The 18,875-nt window shown below is 39.5% G+C and overlaps 2 protein-coding genes across 4 annotated transcripts in view; both read right to left on the bottom strand.

Moving 5' to 3' along the window:
- Positions 1-1,203: 1,203 nt before the first annotated feature.
- TFAM (transcription factor A, mitochondrial) lies at positions 1,204-14,299 on the bottom strand. Its single transcript, XM_083364834.1, has 7 exons — positions 14,062-14,299; positions 10,185-10,318; positions 7,028-7,098; positions 6,451-6,600; positions 5,331-5,426; positions 2,971-3,027; positions 1,204-1,675 (listed from the first exon to the last, which is right to left on the bottom strand). The coding sequence occupies exons 1-7, from the start codon at positions 14,127-14,129 to the stop codon at positions 1,517-1,519; spliced, it is 735 nt and encodes a 244-aa protein (XP_083220960.1). The 5' UTR covers positions 14,130-14,299; the 3' UTR covers positions 1,204-1,516.
- A 1,542-nt stretch (positions 14,300-15,841) lies between these two features.
- Positions 15,842-18,875, bottom strand: part of UBE2D1 (ubiquitin conjugating enzyme E2 D1) — a 29,892-nt gene continuing 26,858 nt past the window's right edge. For all 3 annotated transcript variants that reach the window (XM_083364418.1, XM_083364417.1, XM_083364416.1), the window contains one exon: positions 15,842-18,482. In XM_083364418.1, the coding sequence (XP_083220544.1) occupies positions 18,437-18,482 (46 nt within the window). In that variant the 3' untranslated portion in view covers positions 15,842-18,436. The remainder of the gene's footprint in view (positions 18,483-18,875) is intronic.

The raw sequence follows: 18,875 nt of genomic DNA, 5'->3' as shown, positions 1-18,875 counted from the left end.
GCCCAGAATCATATGTGGGAGTGGTTCCAGTGAGTTTCTGTGTCCTAGTTTTCCATAACAAAGATTATATAGTGATGCAATATAATTCCACTTCTCCCTCAAACTCTACATGAGCAGCTTGGAGTATTTCTGCTGTCATTGACAATTGCTAGTTTGCCCATGTACAAATATTTACTGCCCACTAGTCTATATATTAATGCTGAAAGCCATAGTTCTTCATTACAAAGTAAATATTAAAATATACAGGTTTCTTGACACACCAGATATCACTGGTATGAAACTTTTTACTAATTTCCTTTCCAAGATACTTTCTTTTACTGCAATTCTCTCCCCCCCAGTTCACTATTGCACTATTTTCCCTGTCACAGGAGGTAGAAGAGTTTCAACCCAGCTTTTAATCTCCTAAAACAAGGACTGCAACATTTTTAGTGCTGTAGACAATGACTGTTGCCACCTAGTTGGGTAGAGGCCTAAGGCCAACATTCAAATTGCAGGGTTTCTTCATTTTATTCATTGTAATTTCTCTCCCTGCCCACCAGCCCAAATCTCAAACCTTTTCTGACATCTCCAAACTTCTGGAGTGGAAGAAGTTAAATTAGGACTCATTCTGATGACACAAGCTATTGGCAGTACTAATCCCTCTGCCAGATCTAAACAACAATATTAATATATTTTGCATAAAGCTTGTTATAGTTTTCTGTAATTGTTTTTTTTGTGTATATTCATATGTGCCGTTAGTAGGTAACATTAAAATGTATCTTCAAGATATTATTTAAAATTTGTGGAGCAATGGTTTAATTACATGATTGAAGTATATAGGGATGCGGTGGCTCAGTGGGTTAGGACGCTGAGCTTGTCGATCAGAAGGTCGGCAGTTTGGCAGGTCGAATCCCGAGTGCCGCGTAACAGTGAGCGCCTGTTACTTGTCCCAGCTTCTGCCAACCTAGCAGTTCGAAAGCACGTAAAAATGCAAGTAAGAAAATAGGGACCACCACGGTGGGAAGGTAACAATGTTCCATGTGCCTTTGGCATCTAGTCATGCCGGCCACATGACCACGGAGACGTCCTCGGACAAAAACGCTGGCTCTTCGGCTTTGAAACGGAGAAGAGCATCAGCCCCTAGAGTCAGAAACGACTAAATTGCCGCAATATTTCATTGCAATAAATATTTCAATTAAATTCCTATAAATCACAGGACACAAGTTTGTACTTCAAGGTCTTTTAATTAAAAAAAGTCTACGTCCAGTGGCTATTTAGACATTTTTGGAAAAAAAATCACCTTTCTCATGATTAGTGATCACTTAAATTTCCACAAACTTGATTATAAATGTTTGATGGTTTACAAAAAAAAGTAAAATACTTGTATTTATAAGGAATAACCCTCAATGACAAATGCTTTCACCTGCTGTCAGGAATAATGAATAACACATTTTAAAACTTATTCCTCAGATGGTTTACTCTTGCACCCGTTTTCTTTGTTGCTGACGAAACAATATTGCTTTCCAAATATTTATTTTCAGCTTAAAGGTTCTGTTACAGGTTTATTTCGTTTTCGTCTCACTGTGAATTTATAATTTAGAATATCCCCACGGCCACTTGCTTTCATTTGCTGTTCCCATGCTCTCATTTCATTTTCATAGCGAATCTTATCATCTTCTGCAAGCTGGCTGTAGACCTGTAAAGTAGTATATGAGCTAGTCACATATCATATTAAATCACAATCTTTAATCGCATTTTAAATAACTCCAAATTAGAAGCAATTCATATGAATTGTGCAAAGATGGTCTGTATAACTCTCTAAACCAAAAAACCATCTCATTATGGTTTAGCTTCATGTAGGAACCAGTTACAAACAAATGGGGTTCCCGAAATGCTGAAGTTGTCTGCACAAACTGCTGTTAAAAGGAAAAATACCATACACATACACAACAAATGAAACATTTCTCTGCCAAACCTCAGCCATCTCTAATATCTCTATATTAATATGTTCCAGGATTTAACATTCTATAGGAAATTCAAATTCCTATGGGGAAGGGGGAGAATCAAACCTTGATTAGAAATGATCTTTTTCTGTTTGAAACAGATGTATATAAGGTTTCATATCTGGCAAATACAAGTATGCTTTAATCAGTACTTTAAGGTGAAAAAAAAGACCTTAAGGCAAATTTGCTCACATCATTAACTTAAAATTTATATAACTGAGACATTGTCAAAACTGCAAATATTGTTCCAGCTTTTGAGTATTACTGAATTTTGCAATGTCTAGCTATTAAAATACTGCTTGCATTTTTAAAAAAAATAATACATGGACGCACAAAGCAGGTACTGGTGAAGAATTTGTTGATGAATTTAATAGTCAAGTAATAGCTCCTTTTAAATAGTTAGGTATGTGTGTTATTTAATAACTAATAAAATGAGGCCATATAATTGTATTTTTAATAGGAAAAGCTGATTCTCCTGGGTCTCAGGTCTTAGCCTTGAAATTATTGAACCTGTTTCCACAATTATTTGGAAGAAAGTTAAGCTCTGGGGTACAAGTAGTATCTGACTAACAGTGGCAAGTGGAACTGGAATTTCCATTGCTTAAGTCAGGGGTATCAAACTGCCGACCCGTGGGCCATGTTACTCTAGGACAGCCAAAAATCAAGTCTTTTTTAAATAACAATTTTTATGGAATAGCATAAACTTTGATGAGATATAGTTTATTTCATCTGATGCAAGGAGCTGTTTTTCCTGATCTTTTTTCACCCAATAAACGAATAATAATTCAGATATAACAGTTCTACAGCCCTAGGTTCATATACTCACCTGTTTCCAATAATTAAGCTACAATATAGACAATGACTCCTTCCCAAGTGAACATTTAATTATCAACATTCAAAAACCCTTGGCTGCAGCCTTAAAATATGACAGATTCCTAATGTAGACATCAGCCTAAACGTGGCACCAATATCAGTTTTATGATAGTACCTGCTTTTGAGAACTGGGCAGGTTTTTCCATTCTTCACATAAAGCATGAAACTTTTCCTATGTGAAGAGAAAAAAAAAGAATAATTCACTAAAATTATGTGGAAATCCCTTAAGTCACTTCATTTGTTCTGTACTTATATTGGACAATATTTATTCTTCTAAAATGAGACTACCAAATGATCCAATGTAAATAAAAATATGTTACACTGCTTTTCAATCATTTTTATAGTACTTGTGAGAATCTACAAGTAAATAATAAGTAATTCACAATTAATACCATTATAAATTCACCAAAATTAATTTTTGTCGACAGTTATGTGTGAAGCAAGAATGAAATGTGGGATAGCAAAAGAGTTGATAAAATTATAAATAGCTTTCCTTAATTCTTACTTGCTAGCTAATTTAATGACTAAACAACCCTAACATTGCTTTTGGAAACATGTCGTTTCTTCTCTGCAGATCTCCAAAGCCAGAGAATAATCTATGTGTTGAAATTGGAAATAGTATCTAAGACTTTAAACTAGCTGCTAAAAAAAAGGAAAATTAGTAAGAATTTTCAGAGATGAAATTGGCACTATGACATTGAAAACCAATTCAAGGTGCAGTCAGAATACAAGAAGGTTCTATGAATTTCCTGAACATAATCTACTTCTTAATTATGATGTCATATATTGGGCCTGACCTTTCGAGGTTTATGGAGCAAATACGTTTCAAAACTTAATCAAGTATAGACCTCAGAAATACATCTTTGGTGAAAAGACTTACTTTTTAAGACTTTCCTAAGGTTAAGTTTGGTTATTAAGGGTCATTGTTGGCATCAGATTAATGGATATAAAAGTCCAGGGAATTCTAAACATCATAGTTCATGCAAAGTACATAAAGAGGCTATGCTCTGTTAGAGAAAAGCCTCCAGAGATATAGAGAAGAACTACTCTGTTCAGCACTTAACATTTTTGCCAAGTTATTAAACCTTAACGATAGGAATCAATCAAAATTTACTCATCCATTACAATAGTTAATGTACAGGACAGAATTTCAGTATTTATGATGAATTACATGAAAAATTTAATGTTTTGTACCTAGAAAAACAGAATCACTGGAAGTACAAAGGGGGAGATGTAAACTATTGATTTACCTACTTGACTGCATGAAGTAAGTACAAAGAAATTTCTTTTACAATCAAAATTGGAAGATCTTCTATATCTTAGAATTCATACTGAAATTTAATCTCGTGTCATCAGAAATGGGCAACAACCAATTATGTTTTAGATTTAAAGTTCCCATCAGTGTAAAAAATGGGTGCACAGAACATTTCACTTTGAAATGTACCAAGTGCAAAAAATAACACCATGAAACTTAGTTTGCTATTTTGAACATTACAGTAACCTTGAGTTTGAAACACTTCCAAAATGTCTGAAATAACCCATTTTAAACTTAGACCAGCAATTTTGTGAAATTTCATTTTTAAAATGTTATAAAATAATATCTTTCTACTCCCCCTATAATGAATCCCTTAGGTCAGGGGTAGGCAACCTGGGCTCTTTTATGACTCACGGACTTCAACTCCCAGAATTCCTGAGTCAGCATAGCTCAGGAATTCTGGGAGTTGAAGTCCGCGGGTCATAAAAGAGCCAAGGTTGCCTACCCCTGCCTTCAAACTATGAAGGAACATGAAGGGGAAAATTTAAAAAAAATCCCAATGTTTTAAAACAGGATCACGTAAAGCTCGAGTCGTGCCAAAACTCATTCTGGGGTTTGGTCCCTTCTTTGACTGCACAAGCCCACACAGTCCGGTACTCCCATGGTAACAAAATTAAAACTTGGTCATTAAAATTAGGTGATACAGGTAGTCCTCAACTTACAACAGTTCACTTAGTGACCGTTCAAAATTACAACGGCGCTGAGAAAAGGGACTTATGACCATTTTTCACACAATGCAGCATCCCCATGGTCACATGATCAAAATTCATGCGTGGCAAATGGTTCGTGTTTATGACGGTTGCAGTGTCCTGGGGTCCTGAGATCAGCTTTTGCGACCTTCTGACAAGCAAAATCAACAGGGAATCCAGATTCACTTAACAACCACATTACTAACTTAACAAATGCAATGATTCACTTAACCGTAGCAAGAAAAGTTGTAAGATGGGGCAAACTCACAACACGTTTCACTTAGCAACATAAATTTTGGGCACAACTGTGGGTGTAACTTGCGGACTACCTGTATATTATTATTTTTTCCACCATTACTTTTATTCCCTGGGGGAGTAGGGGGGTACAGTAAACCAATTCATTTCTGGGATTTGTAGTAACACAAAGTTTAACCTTCTTTTTTATGCTACTTTCCATCTCGTTTTGTTTACCTTATTTGAGGTCGCTTTGATTTCTTGGAAATGTTCAGAAACAAAAATATTGAAGGAACTCCGCCTTTTTTTTGGTTTTCCAAATGCTGTTAATTCCTACAGTAACATTATTGGACATTATTATGCAAGTATTTCATTTGACATTGTATTCAGTTGTAAATTCACAATGCTGAACAATGGAGAACTTAAAAGGACCTTTGTAAAACAAATGTGTTTACTGATGTGGAACAGATTCAAGGAAAGTCAGTAAGAAAGAGACTGCACATTAAGGCAATTTGGAAGCGTCTTCTAGCTCAGAGCCTGCTCTGAACTCCAGTCCTTACTAGAGACTCCAGTTTTACTAGTACGGCATTCCATTATCAGGCACTTTAATCACTTTATTTAAAAGATGTTTCATTGTAAAGATTCAGAAGATTGTAAAGGAGAACAGAAAGGAATAATCTGAATATAAGCATACTGGCTTTATCGTTAATTCAGACAAAAACCAATTAATTTTATTATTGGCATTGACAAAATTATCATCAGTCAATTGTAGAAGGCAGTTTTACTTGGAACAGTTTACATCCTTCAATATCAAGCATCAACATCTTGATGATATCGAAGAAGAACTGAATAGATAGATAAAAATGCTAAATTAAGTCTGAACATCTGGTTGATTGTGCAATGAACCATTATAATAATAATAGGCTTGGAAATTGGGAAGGTCCATCAATATGATCCTGAGTTTTCGTATGGCTAAATAGAGCTTGTCTTTTGGTGTCATTATTTTATTGTTATTTTTGTTTGGTTTTTAATCCTATGTTCACTGCCCAGAGTTGCAATTGCGAATGAGCAACCATATAATTTGAGTTAGAAATAACTCTGATATTAGTATGTGAAATATATCCTTTGATGACATATATCTTGGATCAAAAGATGTGCATCGTGTCGTTTATTGTTAGGGTGAATAAACACCATTTAGAGGTTTCTTTACTAAAATAATCGTATGTGTACACAGTAAGACACAGCTAGAGATATTCTGAAAGGAAAAAAAAACTTGCACACAGACAAAATCAGGATACTGAGGATCTGCTGATACAACATCCTCAAATATTTGGATAATAGAATAGAAAACACTAACCTTCTTTATTCTTGCTTCTTTTCTTACTTGCCTCTTTATTCTTCTTTCCTGTTTCAAAGTTGCCTCCTCCGCGGGATTTAGCTCAGATTTATATTTAGCCATTTGTTCTTTATATCTATCCCATTCAGATTTTGCAATTGCTTCATAATGCTAAAAATAAAGAAAACTAAATTTTGCAATAAACATGTATATACATCTGTCAATCAACACTGAAAATTTAAAGAAATAGGATACTATACTTCTATGAATACAAGAAGCATTTCTGGTCAGTTCTAGAGTTAATGATCCGTAATTTGCATTGCACTCATGTTGGAAGCAATGCTTCTGGGTTGAAAGGATTAGCCGGTGAGATTAACATTGTCTGGGGATGCCAAGTTGGGGGTTCCTTTCAGAGTTGCTGGAGCAAGGGATGGGAGAGCACTCTGCTCCATGGTAACACTCGGCTCTCTAATGTAGGCTTGCTTAACCTCCAACCCAGTGTCCTAACCACGTGAGCCACTGTGCTCCACGATTCTCAATAAAAATAGTATTCTATTTGTAAGCAAACAAATAATATAGAGGACAAAATCATACATACTTGTTTTTCAGGTTCTGGTAATTCCCTCCAGATACGCCCAATCTCTTTCATGAGCTGCTGATTGTTCAGGTCTAGTTAATAACAGTAACAACGACTATAATAGTAATAATAATCTATAAAGCTTAACAGTGTTTACATGATGAAAAAGGAAGACACATGTATATCAGAGCAGTGGCAGACTAAGTTAAACTTTAGTATCCATACCATTCACAATTACCCTAATTATCTGAGAAATCTAAACAAAGAGATTTAGTGAGCAAAATGTATTTCTTTAATTATGAAAACATGATAATCACTCACAGTTCTTTTACATAACAAGAAAAAAGGGAGACTGTCCCGCTGGGAAAAAATCATCACAGTAAATTTATTTATTTATTTTATTTAATTAGATTTGTATACCGCCCTTTCCCGAAGGACTCAGGGCAGTTTACAGGGCAATTAAAACAAGAAATACAAAAGTTAAAAACGATTAAAAAAATTACAACAGTCCCTGAAAAAGTAAAAAAAAACCCAATTAAAATTAAAATTAAAATTCTCAGCCTGGGCCAGAGAGCTCGAAGAGCCAGGTCTTCAGGTCCCAGCGGAATGAACAGAGATCGGGGGCAGTCCTCAGCTCCACGGGCAGCTGGTTCCCAAGCCATTTAGGGCTTTATAGGTCATCACCAGCACCTTGAATCTCACCCGGAGGGCAACCGGAAGCCAATGCAGCTCAGAGTAGAGGTGTTACATGGGAGTATCGGGAAACCCCTATCACAACTCGCGTGGCTGCATTCTGCACCAGCTGAAGCCTCTGAGTGGTCCTCAAGGGCAGCCCCATGTAGAGAGCGTTGCAGTAGTCTAAACGGGAGGTCACGAGCGCATGAGTGACTGTGCGTAGGGCATCTCGGTCCAGGTAGGGTCACAACTGGCGCACCAGGCGAACCTGGGCAAAAGCCCCCCTGGTCACGGCTCCTATATGGTCTTCAAAATTGAGCCGTGAGTCCAGGAGGACGCCCAAGTTGCGAGCCGTATCAACGGGGGGGGGGGGGACACCTCACCCCCCATCGTTAAAGGTGGAATGGTCTGGTTAACCCGAGATGCCGATATGCACAGCCACTCAGTCTTGGCAGGATTGAGACGAAGCCTGTTTCTTCCCATCCAGACCTGGACCGCCTCCAGGCAACGGGACATCACGGCGAGGGCAGGCTGGGTTGGTTCAGGGTGGAAAGAAAAAGTTGGGTATCATCAGCGTACTGATGATACCCCACCCCGAAACCACAAATGATCTCACCCAGCGGCTTCAAGTAGATGTTGAACAGGAGGGGCAAGAGAACTGACCCCTGAGGAACTCCACAAACGGGAGGCCTCGGGGTGGATCTCTGCCCTCCCATCAACACCGACTGCGAGTGGCCCAGGAGATAGGAGAACCACCGTAAAACGGTGCCTCCCACTCCCAACCCCCTGAGACGCTGCAGTAGGATACCATGGTCGATGGTATCAAAAGCCGCTGAGAGATCTAATAGGACTAGGACAGAGGAACAACCCCTGTCCCGAGCCCGCCAGAGATCATTCACCAGCGCGACCAATGCCGTCTCCGTGCTGTGTCCAGGCCTGAAACCCGATTGGTATGGGTCCAGATAATCAGTTTCCTCCAGGAACAGAGGAAGCTGATGCGCCACCACACTCTCAACAACCTTCGCCAAAAAGCGAAGGTTGGAGACTGGACAATAATCATTTAAAACAGCCGGGTCCAGAGCAGGCTTTTTGAGGAGGGGTCTCACCGCCACCTCCTTCAAGGCGGCAGGGAAGACACCCTCCTTCAAAGAAGCAGTTATTACTGCTTGGAACCAGCCTTGTGTCTCCTCCCGGGCCGCATAAACCAGCCAGGAGGGGCACGGATCCAACAAACAGGTGGTGGTGCTCAGCCTCCCCATGATCCTGTCCACATCATCAGGGGAAACAGGATCGAACTCAGTCCAGATAACATGCTCAAGACCTCTGGCCCGTGGACCAGTACTGGTCTGCAGCATGCCAGAAACCGGTCTGCACAAACAAGAAAAGCCCCATTTGCAGGATGCAGGCAGCACACGAAACCATGCCCCCTCCGGTCTGCGGAAAAAACGTCTCTCCACGGAACCAGTCCCTGGTGCCCAAAAGGTTGGGGTCCTCTGCAGTAGTGCAGTTCCTTGAAATATAAAGAGGGACCAGGGACTGGTTTTGTGGAGAGGTTTTTCTGTGGACCGAAAGGGCATGGTTTCATGTGCTACCTGCATCCCAAGATTGGGCTTTGCTTGTTTGCATGCCTGTTTCTGACATGTTGCAGACCGGTGCCGGTCCACAGACCAGGGATTGGGGACCCCCTGACTTAAATCTGATTTCAAAGAATTGGAGGAGGTTGCATAAGTAACTTACAATTTTTTCTTTGTGGCAGTTCTTTGCTGCACAGATAAAATAGCAAATTGAATGACTGCTTTTAATTAGATGCTTCCAGATACTGGCCAAAACTATCTGGACTTGAGTTTCTTCATCTCTCTATTTAAATCTGAGATGATTTTTTTTCCTACTTGAATCAATAGCTGGAAGTTATTCTTGATTTTAAAAATTCGTTGATTTTTAAAATATATGTGTATATATTTTCATTTATACAGAAAAATCTTTAAAATTGGTTATCCCCATTAATTTGTAGAATTACACATTAAAGGTAAATATGTTGATGGCACTTTTTGCTTCTAGTAGCATCAAAAGCATATGAAAATCAGTTAAAAGTTATTCTTGATTTTTAAAATTCCTTGATTTTTAACATATATGTGTATATATTTTCATTTAAACAGAAAAATCTTTAAAATTGGTTATCCCCATTAATTTGTGCAATTACACATTAAAGGTATATATGTTGATGGCACTTTTTGCTTGTAGTAGCATCAAAAGCATATGAAAATCATTTGTAAAACAGTGATATATTTTTTATGCCACCTCTCAAAATCTATCTCACTTGCATTTATAATGAATTAACTATATGCATAACTTATAACAGATTTTTGTGGAGTTATTTCTTTTAGTTTTTACAAAATTTATTACCTGCCCGGACAAACTCTGAATGGGTTAAAACTAAATTCAAAAAAGTACATTAAACAGATATCAAGGAAACTAATTTCTTAACTTTAGGTAAACTTCTTACCTGGATATTTTTTCTTGTAATGGTCACGCTGTTTATTTAGAAAAGTAAGATATGATGGCAGAGGACGCTTTGGACAACTGTCAGAACTAAAATATTTTGAAAAATATTTTTCCAGTGAAGGAGTGACATTGCATCTATGGTGGACAGAAACAAAAATATCAACTATTATTGCGTCTAAACTGTAACAGTAGTATATAATGATGGGAAAACAGGGATTGTTTTTTTTAAAAAAAGACATAAAACTGAAGAGTCTAAGAGAAAGCAGTGACCAATAAAGGAGAATGAGTCCTTGGTGATCTCTGAGCTTGGCTGTTTTTTTGCAGATGTTTTATTATTCAAACCATCATCAGTGCAAAAAAAAAAGTCAGTTACAACCATATTCTAATTACAAAATTAGAAATAATGTCCTAATTTAAATATTTTTACCTAAGCCTAGCACAAAATCACCGAGGTTGTTAAGTTGCACCTTATGGAGCAAAGGGAAAACAGGAGGAAAACAAGCAAAAAGACATATTTCATAGAACATATTTGTCTGAACTCTATATAAATTAATCACAATGTTAAGTTTTAAAAGTTCACCAACTGCACTAAGCCAGTGTTTCTCAATCTGGAAGAGCCCTTGAAACAATTTTGAGGTCTCAGGGAACCCTTGTATAAACATTGGGGGGGGGAATACAAAAGCTTCACAATTCAGTTCAAATGTATAAAATCCACATTTTTGCCACACTTAACCATTGCAAAGCAATAGGCTGGAAGGTGAACCATAGCATGTGAAAATTCCTACCACTGCGAGTGCACTATTCTGGAGTGCACTATTGTGAAGCGCGCAAAATTCAAAAGAGAATATATATCTTTTTCAGCCTCCGCAGAACTCTCAAGCCCACAAAGTCAATAATGTGCACGGACTCATATTAAATAGCTCATTTCTGCCTTAGCAGTTGGTATCAAATGTAGCATAAATCTGAGAACAGTAAATCATAGCTAGAAAACACGGGGTTTTTTTTGTTCCCTTATTGATTGCAACTGCCAGAAAACATTTGTGTGCTTTAGTTTGCATGATTTAGTTTTGCACTCTAGCCAAAACACTTAATTAAGCCTTTCACGGATTAGAAACACAAGTATAAAAAAAAAATAGCCAACCCTTCTCAAATCCCTTAAGTATATTCAAAACCAACAAACACGTTCTAATAAAAGCTTCTTGACCTAAACGCCTATTTATAATTCAAAAGAAGGGCAGGAAGGAAACGATGGCGAAGACATTCCCAATAAAATAACTCCGGGATGAAAGGCCAAGGGGCCCATAAGCGAGGCACGCGGGCTGAGAAAGGAAGCAACTTATCTGTCCCGCAATTTAGCACATTTCATCTTAAATCATAGTAATCTGTATCCAGGAGAGGGGCTCTTTCTTCTCTTGGAGGCCCGGGTTAGGAAATGCAGGGAGGCCACGCTTGGAATTAACAAGGGTAGTAAAGTTAAAGTAAAGTTTCCCCCGCACATGCGTGCTAGTCGTTTCCGACTCTAGGGGCCGGTGCTCATCTCCGTTTCAAAGCCGAAGAGCCAGCGCTTGTCCGAGGACATCTCCGTGGTCATGTGGCCGGCATGACTAGACGCCAAAGGCGCACGGAACGCTGTTACCTTCCCACCATAGTGGTCCCTATTTTTCTACTTGCATTTTTACGTGCTTTCGAACTGCTAGGTTGGCAGAAGCTGGGACAAGTAATAGGCGCTCACTCTGTTACGCGGCACTCGGGATTCGACCTGCCAAACTGCCGACCTTCCGATCGACAAGCTCAGCGTCCTAACCCACTGAGCCACCGCGTCCCTGTAACAAGGGTAGTAGCATTATCTAAAAAGCAGAGACATCACCCTGTCAACAAAAGCGCGTATAGTCAAGGCTATGGTCTTCCCAGTTGCAATGTATGGCAGTGAAGGTTGGACCATAAGAAAGGCTGAGCGCAGATTAGAAAGCATCTTGAGGCATCAAAAATAATGTGTTTGCAATTTGTAGCATCTCTGGATTGCCTTTATCTGTTTTTGCTTCTCAGATGTCTCTGTCTCTCTTGCAGCAAGTAAAAAAAAAGTACTCAAGAGATCAAATAATCAAGTAACATGAAAAATACAGTTGATGTTTTCTGAATTCTTACAAACCTTCAATTTCCCAAAGTCCCTGAAACTGGAAATAAATTAGAATATGTTTTTTTTTTCCAAATGCCAATTTCAATTTTTAAAAAATGAAATACTTAATTCTAGGATACAAATTATAAAAGATGCTTATGTATGTTATTAACATTGTGCTCTGTCAACAAAAGTGCATATAGTCAAGGCTATGGTCTTCCCAGTTGCAATGTATGGCAGTGAAAGCTGGACCATAAGAAAGGCTGAGCGCCAAAAAATTGAGGCCTTTGAACTGTGGTGCTGGAGAAGACTCCTGCGAGTTCCTTGGACTGCAAGGCAATCAAACCGGTCAGTCCTAGAGGAGATCAATCCTGACTGCTCTTTAGAAGGCCAGATCCTGAAGCTAAAACTCAAATACTTTGGCCACCTCATGAGAAGGAAGGACTCACTGGAGAAGAGCCCTAATGCTGGGAAAGGTTGAGGGCAATAATGCTAAATCATCACATTTAGATGTTGAAGACTATCGAATCTGGTATGTATCTGTTAGGTATTTCCTATACTAGAGAGAACTATGGTGCTGGAGAAGACTCCTGCGAGTCCCTTGGACTGCAAGGCGATCAAACCGGTCAGTCCTAGAGATCCACCCTGACTGCTCTTTAGAAGGCCAGATCCTGAAGCTGAAACTCAAATCCTTTGGCCACCTAATGAGAAGGAGGGACTCACTGGAGAAGAGCCTAATGCTGGGAAAGGTTGAGGGCAATAATGTTAAATCATCACATTTAGATGTTGAAGACTATAGAATCTGGTATGTATCTGTTAGATATTTCCTATACTAGAGAGAACTATGGTGCTGAAGAAGACTCCTGCAAGGCGATCAAACCGGTCAGTCCTAGAGGAGATCAACCCTGACTGCTCTTTAGAAGGCCAGATCCTGAAGCTAAAACTCCAATACTTTGGCCACCTAATGAGAAGGAAGGACTCACTGGAGAAGAGCCTAATGCTGGGAAAGATTGAGGGCAAGAGAAGAAGGGGACGACAGAGAATGAGGTGGCTGGATGGAGTCACTGAAGCAGGAGGCGTGAGCCTAAATGGACTCCAGAGGATGGTAGAGGAGAGGAAGGCCTGGAGGAACATTGTCCATGGGGTCGCGATGGGTCGGAGACGACTTCGCAGCTCACAACAAGCATTATTGCAAGCAAGCATAAAATCCCACCGCTTAAAGCTCGTCTTTTTTAATCCGCTGCCTCAACGCCCCAATTCTTAGCGCAGGGTCGCTGTATCTTCCTTCCCCCGTTTCTGAAGCAAACTCCTCCTGTGCTTTGGCCCCCTCACGACTTAGCCACAGGGGAAAAAAAACCCTCCAAGGAGAGTAGGCAAGCCATGCAGAGAGAGGTGAAGAAGACGAGGAGTCTGTGGGTAGGTAGGAGCCGCTTCTCAACCGCTAAGCTTGTAAGCCGCCCTGAGTCTTCGGAGAAGGGCGGGATATAAATGGAATTAAAATAAATAAAAATAAAAATCAATAAACCGGCCGGACCTCCCAAAGGCCGGGGTCGTTGGAAACCTCCTCCCACCCCCAATTCGTGTCAGGAGAGAGAGTCCGAGGGTCATTTTATAAAGCGGCGTCGAGTTACGACTCGGCGAACCAGCCCGATCCCCGCCAAACGAAGGTCAGCGGGAGGGACGCACAGGCCTTGCGAAGACTGAAGGGGTAAAAAAAAAAGGCGGGAAGGAAAGCGGGGATGAGCGACGGGCTTTGCTTTACCTGAGGACGCGGCGTGGCCCAGACACGGATACCGACGCTAACAGACGAGCTACCAGCGCTACCGCCATCACACTTTCCCCTCAGGCGACCCTCGCGCCTCCGCCCCACCCCCCCCCCCGCGCACAATCGATGCGCTCCGAGGCCGACCCGGATGTTCTTTCCCCCTCAGGCAGGGGTAGGCAACCTCGGCTCTTTTATGACTCGTGGACTTCAACTCCCAGAATTCCTGAGTCAGCTATGCTGACTCAGGAATTCTGGGAGTTGAAGTCCGTGAGTCATAAAAGAGCCGAGGTTGCCTAGCCCTGCCCCTCAGGCATAAAGGGAGGCGGGCTCCGCGAGGCGCATGCGCCAGGCAGCCCGAGAGAGTGTGTGTGTGTGGGGGGGGAGACAAACTTTGGCGTTACGCCAACTTCCGGTTTCTGCGCGTGGTGCAGAGTAGTCGAAAGTCCACAACGTAAGAAGGAAGGAAGGGAGTGGAGGATTTATTTATTTATTTTTATTTTTTTGCCACCGACAAAGAAGTAACTCTTGTGGCCGTTATCCTGGTTAACGCTGGGAGCCAGCCTTGACCCCGTCCCTCAAAGCCCTTTGGTGGAACGCGTGCACGTGATCGCTTTGGCGGGAAATTAATTGTCTACGGCGAGACCAATCGGGGAACAGGAAGGAGTTGTTCCCGCCCATACGCCGGGAAGACAAACATAAGAGGAGTAGGAGGCGGGTTCAATGGGTCACGTGTATGTCAAGTCCGCCCAGACCAGGGGTAGGCAACCTCGGCTCTTTTATGACTCGCGGACTTCAACTCCCAGAATTCCTGAGTCAGCATAGCTGACTCAGGAATTCTGGGAGTTGAAGTCCATGAGTCATAAAAGAGCCGAGGTTGCCTACCCCTGGCCCAGACAGAATGGGATTGGAAATGAAAGTGACGCATGCGCGCTACCATCTGAAAGCAGCGGCAGTAGGTGATGAAGGCTTGGTGATGGTGGTGGGCGTCTTCAAACCTGGTGCTTTTCTGACTTGTAGATTTCAACTCCCAGAATTCCTCAGCCAGCGTGTCTGGCTGAGGAATTCTGGGAGTTGAAGTCCACAAGTCATAAAAAGGGCCAAGTTTAAAGACCCCCTGCTGTATGCATTTGATAAATGAATCTCTGCAGAGTAGACTGTGGTATGTTTCAACAGCTTGTGCTCTTTCGTTTCTGGAGAATTTTTTTTCCACTTGGGCTTCCTGCTCACCCTTCTAAAATTTACCATATTTTTCATCTAATGCAGGGGTCTTCAAACTTGGCCCTTTTATGACTTGTGGACTTCAACTCCCAGGATTCCTCAGCCAGGCATGCCTGGCTGAGGAATTCTGGGAGTTGAAGTCCACAAGTCATAAAAGGGCCAAGTTTGAAGACCCCTGATCTAATGCTTCGAAAACGGCAGAAATCGACTAATTTTGCTCAGGATCACGAACAACGAAGAGGGTTTTGTTGTTTTGCTAATGGTGAATTAACATTCTAATGTTACGTTTGCCTCTCCCCTTGTTTCTAGTTCTTTAACGCGGGGCATAAATATCTTTTATTTCTTTGAATCATGTTAGTGGACACAGGATTCTTTCAATATTTCTTGTGGGTTATAGGAGCCTTTATATCCCCTTTTGGAAGAGCCGTGGGTATACTGTGCTCAAAGCAGCCCTATTGGAATTTATGTAATACAATAACCAACCTTACTACCACCACTCCTTTTTTCATTAATAAAGGTCAAACTGCTGGGTTAAAAATACAACTTTACAAGTTCCAAGTTCAAATCAAAATTTTATTTTCGTTCAAGCCTCAGCTGACATCTTCAGGCAGAAAAATACCACATCAGAAGTAGCTAGAAAGCACGCCTTATTTAACATTAACTAGAATGACTAAAGATTACATTTTAAGAATTTCACTGATACAGAGATCCTTTGCTTTAGTCATGCCAATAATGCCAAGTGAGGATTATACAGAAAATGGGATGGCTCAGTTAGTGCCCTCTCTAAGGCACTGTACAGTATAAACTGGCATTTGGTGGAGGGACTGAAGTACACATTTATGCCACCATAATGGATGGACCAGGACTGAGCAAATATTGAGATGGGGCATGGGAATAAAACCACCCTTCATAATGATTCACTTAAAAACAGAACATGACCAATTTCCAGAAAATGCAAAAAAACACAAATAATTACAGAATTCTTAACACCTTTTAGTTAACTGAATTTCTTGTCCAGATGTCTGCTTAAAGATGTTACTGATATTTATTAAGGTTAGTCTGAAAGTTCAGTTTATGAAACCAGTCTCTGAACTTCAGTTTTAAATGTCAATTGAAGACATTTGCGGTACTTGCAACGATACTTCATAGAACCCAATGAAGAATAAGCAGCAACCTGATTTGCACCTTTTGCTCAGCCTGAAGATTTTGCATTATGGTTAGTAAATTCCTCCGATTAGGTACACTTCAAAGCATAATAACATCTAAACAATTTCAAACCATCCTCCATATAATTTCAGCAAAGCAGATTAAACACTCTTTCACTTAACAGCCATGCAAATCAAACTACCAAATTTCACAGAGCCTATTATAAGAAGAGATATGGAATATTCTGGGACAAACCTATTTTAAACATTTAATACAGATAAAATGTGGAAAAATCAATCTTTTATCACCATTTTTAAATGCTGATGACAGAATGTTAATAGCTTCACAAGCAATGGCACCCCTTTTTTTCAAGTATAGCGAAGGATTAATTTACTGCATGGAAACATGTATTGGCTATTTGCAGAGATGGCCTGTTTCACAGTATGCAAGGACACTAATGCAATGAAAATTCAGTGCTATCTTATAAAGCTTCCATCTTTAGATTGTACTGAGGTAAAACAAAGCAGACAAAACAACTTTTTCATAGGCAATTAGCATGATGCAAAAATGTTGAGATTAAGATTAAACAGAAAAATAGCCTCTGGGATGTTTGCCACATTTTGATGGATTCCAGTTATGGGTTTTTGTTTGAATACTTTTTGGGGTCGCAAAGCACTAGGATAATAAAGCGTTAACTTATCTATGGCAGAAAAATCTTCTAGCTAAATCATTTTTTAGAATTATTTCAGCTACAAATTAAAATGCATTTCATATTGGCTTGTACCATAAAATCTACATTAAAAATAATGCACTTATCTGTAAGGAACCAAAGGCTGTTTTTCTCCAAACATGCAGTATGCACATACTGGCTTTAGCATTAGTTTGTGTGTAGAAATATCAGATCAAAATATTGTTAGACAGCATTTCTGATTTTCTAAAATCAACCGTTTTCATCATAAGCACATTTTCCAAACTACTTTGCAAGCTTGAAGGTACATTGTTTATACTGGATAAAAAGATCAATCGGCTTAATCCATAGTGTTACAATGAATAAATAATTTGTTGAAAAGCTACTATAATGCTCTCAGGAGCATTTTCAAGCATATAGGTCAGTTATTCCCAACGGTACTTTATATACTGAACAATATTTTGATCTTTTCAGAGCATGCACATGTGAAGAATGTGCTAGATTTAAAGAACAGCCAAGACAAGTAGTAAAAAACATGTTTTATTTATACGGAAAAGCTTCAAGTCAATTTTGTTAACATGTCAGAGATTATATTGCCCATATGGGATAAAAAGTCAGCTGTGAATAGAACAAAATTAGTTACATTTCTTTCTACAGAGCAGTGCAATAAGTTCACATTGCAATAGAAGTATGCAACAAAATCAAAACCATGTGTTTCCCCATAATCAGCATACCGAAGATTAGAGTGCAAAGTTTGTTTTTAGAAGTCTTATCAGTTTATAGAATATTCCTTTGGGAAGGAACACTTCACTCATTTAGTAGCAGTTGTATTTTTCAATACTGTGCAGAAAGTCTAAAATGAGTTGAAATATATGGTAAATAAAATATAGTCTATACAGTAAAAAAATACAAATTATACAATGAGCTAACAAAGAATGACATTCAAACAGACTTACAAGACTGACATCTCAAATACTCAGAATATTTATTAGGTACCACCTAGTTGTCAGCAAAAATAGTTTGGTTGCTCTACAACTGCACTGTGAATCTTGTAGGCTGAAGATGCAGATGTCCAAGTATCTTTAAAAAACATAATAAATGTCTTTTGCAAAGCATACAGAAAGGATAAATACTCTCGTCACAGTCTTCAGGTTAATTTTTGTAGTTAATTTCCTTGTTCCAGAAACACACTTACATGGGTAAAAATCAAAAAGGGCTTCATGGTACACTGAAAACAGTAAACTGTGCTCCATTTACTTCTAATTTTGAAAAACCCTAAAATTTACAGTACTCTGGTATATAAGAAAATGTCTTCAAAGTTTACATTGCATATTTCTGTGTCCATTCTCTTGCATGTCTGTTATATCTGTCCAAGAAAAAAATGTGAAAATATACAAGCTTATGATTCACAGCTGTGTTATCACATTGCAAATACAATCAACTACAAGATACAGCCTTCTTTAACTTGGCACCCTTCAGATGTATTGCAACATCCAGAATTTACATGAAAACAATGATGCTGAGAGATTCTGGGAGCTGCAATTCCAACACACGTCGAAGGCACACAACTGGGAAAGCTGGCTTAAAATAATTATGGTCTTTCTACTGGAAAAAAAATAGACATATCTGTTTGGTACTGTAGAAATTTAAAGAGTACAAGATTGGTTTGTAGCAGCCTATCTGGTCACAGTGGAATAAAAAGGCAAGTATTTTGGAGGAACCATTTTAACTGGATAGATTTGTAACTGCTAGAATATAA

Source organism: Vipera ursinii, assembly GCF_947247035.1.
Source record: "Vipera ursinii genome assembly, chromosome: 5".
NCBI lineage: Eukaryota > Metazoa > Chordata > Lepidosauria > Squamata > Viperidae > Vipera > Vipera ursinii.
The sequence above is the reverse complement of the archived record's forward strand: the minus strand, read 5'-3'. Positions and strand labels throughout refer to the sequence as shown.

Coding starts and splice junctions, on each gene's coding strand:
- TFAM (XM_083364834.1), bottom strand. CDS start 14,129: ATGGCGGTAGCGCTGGTAGCTCGTCTGTTAGCGTCGGTATCCGTGTCT. Junction 7,099..10,184: donor TTACAAGAAAAAATATCCAG/GTAAGAAGTTTA, acceptor GTTATTAACTAG/ACCTGAACAATCAGCAGCTC. Junction 6,601..7,027: donor TACCAGAACCTGAAAAACAA/GTATGTATGATT, acceptor CTTTATTTTTAG/CATTATGAAGCAATTGCAAA.